Source organism: Anopheles darlingi, chromosome 3 (genome assembly GCF_943734745.1).
Source record: "Anopheles darlingi chromosome 3, idAnoDarlMG_H_01, whole genome shotgun sequence".
In the NCBI taxonomy this organism is placed as follows: domain Eukaryota; kingdom Metazoa; phylum Arthropoda; class Insecta; order Diptera; family Culicidae; genus Anopheles; species Anopheles darlingi.
In genome coordinates, this window is record NC_064875.1 from 59,557,985 (window position 1) to 59,569,541 (window position 11,557).

The window sequence follows — 11,557 nt, forward strand, 5'->3', positions numbered from 1 at the left end:
TGTTGGATGCGTAGTTGTTTGTTACAACGATCGATTGTCCACTCTGATGCAGCCGCTACCCTTCCAGCGGGCTTATATACTGCGTTCACACACGACGCCCCATTATCGCTGCGCCCCCCGCTCGAAAGGGGGTAGTGTTTGTTTGTTTTTTGCTCCCCTTTTTACGCCACCCCTCATGGTGCGTCTCACAAGTACAAGCAAACACCGCTTCGGTCAACCGGTTGGTGACTCATCCGTTTACCGGCGTACCGGCGTCGATGGCATGAAACGCACACCACATTCCGCATCTCTCTCTCTCTCTCTCTCTCTTTCTCTCTCACTATCTCTCTGTTATGGAGGGAGGGGAGATTATTTCACAACCCTAATGCACGTCTTGCATCATCATGCCACCCCCAGCAGCCCTAGGTTCTTGGTCAGTCAGTCATTTGGTCAGGGCTAATCGCATTTCCTGGAATCGGAACCTCTCCGTTCTGTTTGTGGCATCCCACCTGTTTGTGTGTGCGTGTCGCGTAACAATAGAAATGGTGGGGAGAGGGGGGGGGGGTTGCATGTTAGGACGGGTTCGGAAACATGTCCGAACCTGTTGCATCTTGTCTCGTCATGACGGGTTCGAACGGGCACGACGCTTATCACGGTTTGGATTTGCGTAAATTCCGTGGATTCCTCATTACGCTTATCAGAAATGATGTCATTTTTAGAGTTCATTGGTTGTTACTAAGTGCATAATGAGTTGCTATCTTTTTGTTTTCTAACACTAATCGTTCAATAACAACTAAATTTAGCCGAATGACGTCAATTTCAGTGGACTTGTATGGTTTTAACAACAGGATGTTATGTAAAGATATTTTTATAATGAGTCATTGTGACTTGTTTTTGTTGATTGCAAAAGTAAGGCAATCTCTCATCCATGAATAACTTCTGCGTCACTTCCTATAGTTATTTACCGGTCTGGAACACGATGAGCAGACATGCGCGAAACTATGTTTTTGTCAAGTCATAAATCTAGTTTTGGTGTTGCTACAATTGTAGTCTAGCATCGTCAAAATCATTTCACAACTCTTGGTCGATTTTCACGCGTAATTAAGCGCCCACTTGCACATGTTTCCATTTGTCAATCATCCCAACTTTTCGTCTGCTTAGCATATCATCATCATCAGCATCATCATCCTCTTCAACTATCATCAAAGCATCCAGTATCACCATTTGAACCACAACCTGCGAGACATGCGCTCGGAATCCTCGGAACATTGCATTAGAGCCGCCTTCTTGGATCTAATTTCACAAACGCAACGGCAGACCCGTCGCCTTATCGCGAATATCCGTCGATTATCACCGCACGGCGCTCGATTATCAACGTAATCCATCACAATAATATTAATTTGTCGGTCGGAATATGCTGCACATAAATCACCTTTAAAATTGCCCAGCAGCAGAACATCATCACCATATCCGTTTCTTTCGCCACACACAGAAACACATCTCTTCAGTACGCAAAGAAGGAGAAACTCGGGGGTTGGGATTAAATTGCATCTCAAGCAGGCAGCACCAGAGCATAATCATGTTTTATTGAAGAACATCATCTTCATCATCCTCTTTCCTCTTGTAGTATACAAAGGGACTAAGCATATATGCCGCCACGCACACTCACTAACTGCTGCGTCCACCGTTATACTCATACACATTTGCACAGACACACATGAGCATAACTCTGTGGTTTGCTTCAGTCGCTTCGACTTCTTAGACTTAGTGGGAACTTAGGAGTTAACTTATCACTTAGGGCTTTAATGGACTTAGTAGGTACTAGTATGTAAAGCTAAGGCGCCAGAAAGGAGCGCTCACAGTCCGCCCACTTCACTCTTCAGGGCACACTCCTTGTTGACGGCCAGCTCGAGCGCCAGCTCGAGCGTGAGACCCTCGTTCTCCTCACACAGCCGATCCATGATCATGCCACTACGCAACCCGGTCACGAACTTGTCCAGCAGTATCGCCTCGAGGTTCTCACCGAACCGGCAATCCACCGACAGCTTCTTCAACCGCCCGTACCACTGCGTCACGTTCTCGCCCTCGCCCTGGCGCGAGTTGTAGAAGGTGGTACGCTCCCGGAACACCGCCACCTGCGGGCTGTACTGCTTCCTCAGTAGTTCGCAAAGTTCCTCGAACGTGCGGTTCTTGGGCAGAACCGGATGGCACAGGTCACGCAGCGTCTTGTACGAATCGCTACCGACCACCGAGATGAGCAGGGCGGTCCGTTTCGTCTCCGGGATGTCGTTCACCTCGAAGAACTGCTCCAGCCGCTCCTGGTACACGTTCCAGTCGTCCATCGAACCGTCAAACTCCGGTATCGATCCGACCATCGCTTGTCCAACCATTTTCTTGCTTTTTTCGCTTGTCCTCGCTACTCGTGAAAGGGGTTGCGTGACAAGTTGAAACCTGTACGAACGTGAACTGAACGGTCGCCGGTCAGCGTTACGAGTATTTATAAACTCGTCTAGCATGCCGCTTTGGCGCCTCCATTGGTGTGTGATGTTTGTGGTGGTGCCATTGCGGTGACCTAGCGCGTGTTCCTACATCTCGGCTCGACTTCGGAGGAGAAAAAAAGGGTGACATCATCGTCTCGTACCGATAGGATGCTGATACCGGTGATGCTTTTTGGTTGCATTTGCAGTGGTATGCGCGCGCGATCGATGCGCCGGCATACGCACACTTCGATACCATAGGAACGCTGGGGGGGGGGGGGGGGGGGGGGGGTGGGAAACCCAATGTTCATGTGATAATCGTATTCTGAGTCATCGGAAGTCGAAATGGATTTGAATTTTGGGATGGTTTGGGAAATTTTCGGTAATTTCTAGCATTGTGTAAATGACTAATGGGGAAATTATTGACAAAATTCGAGTTATTTTGGTCACGGATAGTTGACATCATTTCTATATTATAATTGCAGGATAAGCGAAACACTCACATTGACAAGAAATTGGTGTACGTGTGGTATTTTTTAAACAAAACACTCACCAACATTTTGGGAGCATTCTTAATTTAAGAAAAATATAAAAATTACAGCCATGACATCAATTCTGGCGTGGCATCGATGCAAAATCAAGTTTTGCGTTACCCATCGCACTCTGAGGGGACATAAAAACCTGTTTTCTCGTTAAATTGTAAGCATACACAAATACTCGTTGGGAGGATTTTCAAAACATTCAATTTTCAATTACACTGGAAAAGCTTTTAATCAGAACACATGATTAAAATAAATTGTTAGAATTGAAAAATAAGGAATCAGTGATTGCAATAAAACCTTTTTAATGTAGGCCGCTAGTTGTTTTCAAATTACTCGGGCTATCCCCTTTGAAAAGGATGATTTTGGGTAAACCGCATTAATATTTAGAAATGCACGTCGTTTCTTTATTACTTTTGCTATATTTTAGACAGCAAACCATGTTACACACGCAAACCCCGTTTAAAGGTCATGCGATGTTTCGGGTATCGGAAATAAAATACGATCGATGGATGTTTGACATGTGAGGTGGAACAATGTGTTGGTACCATTTATTATATCAAGGCGCCCAATTTGTTCATGAAACGCACTGCTGGAGTAGCCGTGTCGGAAATGTAATTCGTTTTTAATGAGCCATGTGTTATTCCATTTAATTTTCCCAATTCATTAGATAAGCAGAATTAAAGAGAACTGAAAAGATTAAAAATGGATGCACACTTCCGTTGTTGCTATGCCGCTTTCGTTGTCTGTACACATTGTGCTACTTCGATTGTGTAAAATGTTGCAACATTTCTCTTTCGAAAATATTTCTTTCTTTCCACACTATATTCGCTGGACGGGGCAGAATTCAAACCCAAAAGTCTACGTTTGTGTGCGTACCAAAATACTGCAGATGTTGTTTCTTTTATTATTATTTGTTATCAATTAAAAATGCTCCGTCTTTGCCTTATACCCTAAAAGTGTTTGTCGAAGGATTTTCATTATTCATCCCTAGGCACCTGCACAGCCGACCTCTAATCTTAAGTCTTAGGCCCGTGTTAACGCGCAACAAGACCCGCGAGTCGCTAATCCCCGGCCTGGGAGTGATCGTCCGCATTTCCACCCCGGTTACGGCGTCGATTTCTCGGTCGACCTTTGCCTCGTGCCGGTGCTGCGGCCTGCTGTTGCCCATCGCCACAGTACGAACCATCTTCGCTGGGTGCTCCCCTAGCACCACCACAGACGCATCGTCCACAAGCCACCCCAACTCCACCGGCGGCATAGTGGGATGCCGATGGTGGCGCCAGATAGGCGCTCTCCTTCACCGCACACTCCTTGTTAATGGCAATGTCTAGTGCCTGCTCCAGCCGTAGCGTCTCGTTCTCCTCGCACAGCCGATCCAGCACCTGGCCCGGCCGCAGCCCCGTGATGAACTTGTCCAGCAGTACGGCCTCGAGGTTCGTGCCGAACTTGCAGTCCACCGACAGCTTCTTCAACCGCCCGTACCACTGCGTCACGTTCTCGCCGACCGATTGCGTTGCGTTGTAGAAGTGCGTCCGCTCGCGGAAGATGGCCACCTGGGGGCTGAACTGTTTCCGCAGCAACTCACACAGCTCCTCGAACGGCCGGTCCTTGGGCAGGGCTGGGTGGCACAGGTCCCGCAAGCTCTTGTAGGCCTGGCTTCCGATGCAACTGATCAGGAACGCACTGCGTTTCTCTGGCGCGATTTCGTTCACTTCAAAGAACTGCTCCAACCGCTCGTAGTACACGTTCCAATCGTCCAGCTCGACCGTAAACTCCGGTATCGTACCGACGAGTTGGTTTGCCATTTTGCTGTCGATGCTGTTGGCGCCTGTTCAATTGAGGGTGTTGGATGCGACTGAGCCGAATCGAACGCCGGCAGGCACTCTGCTTTCGTATCTTTATAGCTTCCGAATCACAGACCCTGGTGCCGGTGCGCCGCGCACAACAACCAACGCAAGCTCGAAAGGGGAAATTACCGAAGCGAAACACACACGCACCGGAATGCACAGATACACGGCTGCTGTTCCGACGACAAAATATCTCGCGGAAAAGATGACTCATCAGCGTGCCCGGTATTAGCGGCATGCATTTCACATAATGCGTCTTGATATGAATTTTATGATTCTTGTCGAAATGGTGAAGAAATTGCAAGAAATCGGATTTGGGTCCCTCAGCTAAACTCTTGTTGTCTTAAATTGTAAATGTAAATGTAAATTGTGTAAATTTGCATACATTATAAAAATTTACAAATATGATGCAATAGCAAGTAAATGATGCTTCCGTTCTTAAACCGGAATATGAATCATTTCGCTTTCTCTCTATTTCCTCTTCCCTTTAACTGACCTTATATCGCGGTCAGTGTATGTAATCCCAGCGATCCATGATCCCCATCTCTTTATTTCTTGGTTTATACCTATCCACACACACGCACCCCCTATATGACTGACCCTCTACAATCCTAATCGATCTGATTGGTTAACGGAACTGGCAGAGGGGGTTGTCCAGAACACACCTGTTATCATCGCGCAAGGGTCTGGAATCTGTGTCTTCTGCCCCACCACCGCCATAATAGGCTCCTCCTTTCACCCAAGAGTAGTTGAGGCTGCGGCACCTACAATCCTCATGCTCGCTCTTCAGTATCGCAGCAATCTTCGTCTCGATGACAGCAAGAACGGAAGTCGAGCCCTCCTCTTCGCTGGCTACCTTTAACATTAGAAAGTTGATCCAGTTGCCATTGACCATTGAAATGGCGTACCCGAGGATTGTTATACGCGTGTGGCGCCTGTTGACCCAGCTCGGTTACGACGTTCCGATCCAGTTCGTCGCGACGGTAGCGATTGCCCTTGGGGTCGTTGAGTATCGATCGCCAAGACCGTAGCTTGGCCCTGCTGCTTCCACAGTTCCGGTGACATCGACCAAAGTGTGAAGGTGATAATTCAGAATCAAAAACGTGAATCAATGGGAAATTGTGCTATCGGTGGAACAGCTGATTCATGCCGGCCGCCACCGGCACTGTGCGTGTGTTTGAGAGCGTGTGTCCCGGCACATCGTGCACAAACACCAGTTCGTGCGCGTTTCGGGAAGATACCACTACCAATTACGGGGTGCCAAGAAACCACTACCAAGGTCCACTCGATTGGCCCAGTATTTGTGACCACGGTGGCCCCAAAGTGCTAACTATAAAAGTTGAACCGGTTCCATGGTTTGCTTCAGTTCATCACTCGTATCTCGCATCAAACAGACAAACCGCTAGCCGTCCTTCCCCTGGACAAAGGGGGTGGCGGAACGGGGCGGTGGTCAACAGTTAGTGAACCAGTTTGAAGGCAGTACTCGTGTCAAGGACTCCGGTGGAATCCGTTACCTTTCCGTCCATCCAACAAGGTTCTGCCAGTGGCAGTATGGCAGGATTGTCGGCGTTGGTGGCCGCTGACTGCCGGTAACACCCATGCACGTCCCCCTTCCCCGCCTGTTCGCTGCTGCCGTCGAAGGCGACGACTGCCAACGTCGAAAGGGGAAGGTTGTGGAGCATGGGGAGGTAACGAAGCTGCTGCGACGGACCGGACGGTGACCCGCTGTGTGAGCAACCTTTGCAGCACGGTTGCGAGGCCGTCAAAGTGTGCCACGGGATAGTGTGTGTGTGCGAGAGAGAGAGAGAAAGAGGAATCGAAGCGGAGGATGCCATTTCGTAGAACCATTCGGCGTTGTTCCGGGGCCAAATGGCCTTGACGTCATCTACACCAACTTCTTCCAGGCGTTCAGTGCACCTTGGGATGCCGATACCAATCGTGCGGAATGCTGGACCCCCCCGAGGGAGTGATGATCAACGATGATGATGAGCACATCGAATGCAGCTTCCGAGAGGAAGAGAGAGAGAGAGAGAGTGCGTCTTCCCCCTTGGACCCCCTCCCACACACCACCGTGCGCCAAGAACCACTTTGGCTGCCGTCACAGCTCGCTGGTCACCCCGCGCATCGGCAGCAGTCTTCGTCGTTCCGGAATTTGTGTCAGACTTGCTTGAGCAGCATTACGCATCAACTTGTACTACGTTCCGCACGCGTACCTCGCGCCTCGCGAGGTGATGCAAGCAGAACACAACCAACCAACTCCGTGGCCATCACGGGATCAGCGTGCTTAAGGGAACGCACGCATTACAAAACTGTTCCCTTACACTTGACGAACTCGACCGAGTTCGATACCAAACTACGCGGTTCCCGGTCCTTTGGATTGGGTTCCGTCAACCTCGTCGCTCCTAGCCGAGCGGCAAACAAGCAATGGATCAGCATCGTGCCATGCAATAGTAGCAGCAGCAGCAGCAGCAGCAGCAGTACAGCAGCAAACCCGACACGTTACCTACATCGTCTAATGAGAGCCGCCGAGAGCCAGCTGGTAACGGATAAGGCATGTCCCAGCATCGATGCCGGCTTATTGGAAGCCACCGAAGCAGCGACAGCCAATGACAGTTCTACAGCTCGAGTTCACGAAGCAGGAGGATGCTATGGAGGTGGATTGAGTCGTTGCTGCTGGAGCCCTGCTGCTCATTGTAAAGCGCCGTTGCTGAATGCTCCTGGACGATGGGCTACTCCTGTTCGACGCCCAGTTTGGAAGTCGTATGGCCCGGCGCGGCATGACGTCACGCGAGTGGAAATCTTTACAGTGCGCGTCAACAACACCAGCTGTACCTATGCCCCCAAATGGACGTTTGCATCTGTGACTCTCGTTTCAGTCGAGCAAAATCCGGGTATCCGGGATCGAGCTGCATTCGTGCCTCTCTCGTTGATGGCCCCAAAACACTCCACGATTGCGTCTGGTGCGCCCAAAAATGCCCCCTTTCGTGGAGAAATTGAAGAAAAAATAAATTCCGAATTGAAAAATCTGGAAATCTTGCACCATGTTGGAGAATTTTTTTTTGTCGTTGAAAGAAATCGCAAGCTTCTGTTTCGCTCGTAGAATGAACCATGCTTCTTAGCTCACCAATACTTGTCTTTTTTCTTGACTTTGCTAGACTCCACTAGCCTTTGATAACGCTACATGAAGATACCTGAACATTATTGCTTACCCTCGGATCTATGTTGGTCATGTTACCAGGTGGTAACGGTACAAAATGTTACATACACAGAGGTTCGTACAGACGAAACGCGACATTTCATGATTCGCACTGATCATTCCGCTTCGTAGAACTGGGTGAATATTCGTGGGTTTCTAGTAAATTGTGTATGATAACAAGATAACGTCACGTACGGTTTCCCGTGAAATCTGGATTTCTCAAGCAAACACGCGGGGTAGTACCCCACGTATACGTTTGCACGTACACTCATTCGAGTGTGTTTTTATTAAATGTTGGCTGTAGGCATTCGTTTAGGTTTTACGAACATAAATGAGAAATAAAATGGTTTATGCTTGAGTCCTAATTGAGCTCTGCGTTACCGATGTTAAAAAAAAAAAAATTCAATTCGCTTCGAACCGTTTCTAGATTTTCTAAATAATTTGAATTTACGCAAAATTAACCGTTTTATGATTTTTGAATGGTCGTATGAAAGCTATAGGTGCAGCCTACGAAAGACGATCTGCGCCCAAACTTACCTTTGCGCAATTTTTTGTTCTACTACTTAAAGGCATCAGCAGTAACCATGTTCCTTTAGAAACAAACTTTTTTTAATGTGTTACAATGTCATCGTTGACGAAAATTCACAAATCTTTCCTGGAACCTGGTTCTACGAATCGAAACTGACCGAAATATTCAGAAATTGTGTGCTTTGATTAACCGATAACGATACGAAGTTGGCTGTGTGCGTGGTAGCGGTTAAGAGTATAAAAGGCCTTGCGACGGAACAGAGCGCCGTCCAGTGTAGTCATCCGTTGTCATAGTCTATTGCAGAGTGGTTCCAGCATCGGAGATACTACGAGCCAAAGTACTCATAAACCACCTAAGAGAAAGGAAGTGTGAGTGTGATGATTTTGAAAATTTAGTAAAGATGGCCTATCCGACACAAATCATTGAACAATACGAATTGGCCATTCAAAACGGCGAATGGATGGGGTCAATAGCCGATTTCGCCGCTCTGTGCAGCATATTGAGCCGCATCCATTTTCCAATCCCACCCAAACCACATAATATGATATCGCTCAGAAAAAATCCTCCCTCCTGAACCCCTGAGCTTGGGCAAGGTGATCACGCACTCTTCACTGAGCGGAAGTTCTTGAAAAAACTTCCGCGAACAAAAGGGTAGTTCTACGTTAACTAACTTAACGTAGTGCCGCAAAAAAAAAGAGGTAGCTGGAAATGCATTCTTCCTCTACCGTACCTTCTCTCTTTTTTTGGTAGGAAGCGGGAATGTGTTGAAAGCTACAAAAACTTGTTGTTACAACAAAAAAGGAACAGGGGATTTATGTGTACATTGTCTGAAGAACCAATACGTAGTATCTCCGATGGAGGGCTGCATCACATCACCATCGTGAAATAGAGAATTGACAGACGGATTTATAGCGACCATTCGGCTATGACTACACTGGACCGTTCGGGAGTTGAGGCGCTTTACAATACTCGGTAAGTATACCCTTCTGTGGGTCCACATGAGACCAACGATGCACCAAGCCGTCTAAAGAGTATCGCTTTTACAACTCGAACAGGCGATGTCGAGCGCAGAGAAGCAGCAGTTACCGCTAGCTATCGGAACTTCGAGTCGATCGTCGGTTCATCCTCTCCGTGGAACCATGAGGCCAGGGAAGCTGCCCATTGTGTCCCTTTGCACTCCCACGAGCGTGGTTCAGCTCAGTTGCCGGTGGCTCAGGACTATCGGGAGCGGAAACAAGGACATTGTCCATCATCAGCACCACTCCAGACCATCGGATTCTAGCTGGTGTACTCGAAGCAAAATAAGATCTTTCGCAATAAACGAGGAGTATTGTAAAGTGTATAACCTTGAGCGTAGTGTTACCATAGCGCTTTGACGTGGGTTCAGTTTCTTGGAACGGAACGCCAAATTCTCTGAACGCGGCTGCGCCCTGTCATATTACCTAGAAACTTATCTCATCTATATCCCAACATGAACCATATCTCTCTTCCCTTGCCAGATATCGCTCGCTGCGTACACCTGCCAATTACCTGGTGGTGAACCTGGCGGTGGCGGATTTGTTGATAATGCTCGAGGCGCCTCTTTTCATCTACAACAGCATTTATCAGGGTCCGGCCTTTGGTTCGATCGGTAAGCTAATCTCTGTGTGCGCCCCTCCCGTTCGCTTCCGTTACCTCACCCTAACCGTTTTCGCCTTACTTCTCCCCGTTCCAGGTTGCACCGTATATGCGCTGATGGGTGCGATCGGTGGTACGGTTGCCATCGGAACACTGACGGTTATCTCGATCGATCGCTACAACGTGGTAGTGTTTCCACTCAACCCGAACCGCTCGACGACCAAGCTCAAGTGTTACATCACGATCGCCTTCACCTGGGCGTACGGGCTGCTGTTCGCTGGTCTGCCAGCCCTCGAGATCGGTCTGAGCCGCTACACGGCCGAGGGTTTCCTGACCGCCTGCAGCTTCGACTATCTCGATCGCACGTACAAGGCGCGCGTGTTTATGTTTGTGTATTTCGTGTGCGCTTGGGTGTTGCCGCTGGTCATCATCAGCTATTGCTACGCCCGCATCCTGTTAGCCGTAGTCAACGCCAACAGCATTCAGTCGAATAAGACAAAGAACAAAACGGAGGTGAAGCTGGCTGGCGTCGTGGTCGGTATTATTGGGCTGTGGTTCATCGCCTGGACACCGTACGCGGTGGTCGCAATGCTGGGTGTGTTCGGTTACGAGCACTACCTGACGCCCCTCAATTCGATGCTGCCGGCCGTGTTCGCCAAGATAGCGGCCTCGATCGATCCGTACTTCTACGCGATGAACCATCCGCGCTACCGGCAGATGCTGGAGCGTATGTGCTGCAACCGGGGTGCCGAGCAGGGTAACTCGCAGTACCAGACGTCACACTACAATACACGCGGTCCATCCCGGGCCGGTGACTCGGAGGCCGGTGAGGATGAATCGGTCGGTCCCAGCGGTGTGTCGCGTGGCCGTAACAGCTCGGTGTCCAACATGCCGTCAGGTGGCGCCCGTGCTGGTAGCATCAAGCATCAGCAGCACGCTCGCACCGGTGGAGTGGCCGGTGTGAAGCGGCAGGCCTCGAACGGCGATGACTCATCGTTGGAGATTTCGGTTGAAATGTAACAACGCAGCCGACGAGGAGTTCAGCTCCTCCGGGTAACCGAAAACTACGAAAACAGTGCCTTCTTGTAGCGTAATCGAAGGGTAGCGGCCAGTATCGGTGGTAGTAGTAGTAGTAGTAGTAGTAGTAGAGCAACCGTGTGTATCGCCAGCTGCATCTCTTATCTGGTTTGCGACTACACCCCGGTGCCCGGTAAAGTGAAACCAACACTGGGCACCATCAAAACCGCACGATCGTAATAGTAGCCTCTCGTCGTTTCAATTAACCTTCTACACGTCTTACTACACGACCATCGAAGTCCCCTAAATCCCACGAGCCGTTCGTATTTTATGTTGACTTGGAAAAAAGTGTG

The 11,557-nt window shown here is 49.1% G+C and overlaps 3 protein-coding genes across 4 annotated transcripts in view; 1 reads left to right on the top strand and 2 right to left on the bottom strand.

Annotated features, from left to right (window-relative positions):
- LOC125957924 (opsin, blue-sensitive) overlaps positions 1–11,557 on the top strand; it is a 36,673-nt gene that overhangs the window by 22,830 nt on the left and 2,286 nt on the right. For both annotated transcript variants that reach the window (XM_049690969.1, XM_049690970.1), the window contains exons 5-6: positions 10,070–10,200; positions 10,285–11,557. The exon at positions 10,285–11,557 is cut by the window's right edge and continues 2,286 nt beyond it. In XM_049690969.1, coding sequence (XP_049546926.1) covers positions 10,070–10,200; positions 10,285–11,207 — 1,054 coding nt within the window. In that variant the 3' untranslated portion in view covers positions 11,208–11,557. The remainder of the gene's footprint in view (positions 1–10,069; positions 10,201–10,284) is intronic.
- On the bottom strand, positions 1,514–2,440 carry LOC125957943 (uncharacterized). Its single transcript, XM_049691002.1, has one exon. The coding sequence runs from the start codon at positions 2,367–2,369 to the stop codon at positions 1,836–1,838; it is 534 nt and encodes a 177-aa protein (XP_049546959.1). The 5' UTR covers positions 2,370–2,440; the 3' UTR covers positions 1,514–1,835.
- LOC125957941 (uncharacterized) lies at positions 3,858–4,875 on the bottom strand. The gene has a single exon (XM_049690995.1). The coding sequence runs from the start codon at positions 4,801–4,803 to the stop codon at positions 4,060–4,062; it is 744 nt and encodes a 247-aa protein (XP_049546952.1). The 5' UTR covers positions 4,804–4,875; the 3' UTR covers positions 3,858–4,059.

Coding starts and splice junctions, on each gene's coding strand:
- LOC125957943 (XM_049691002.1), bottom strand. CDS start 2,369: ATGGTTGGACAAGCGATGGTCGGATCGATACCGGAGTTTGACGGTTCG.
- LOC125957941 (XM_049690995.1), bottom strand. CDS start 4,803: ATGGCAAACCAACTCGTCGGTACGATACCGGAGTTTACGGTCGAGCTG.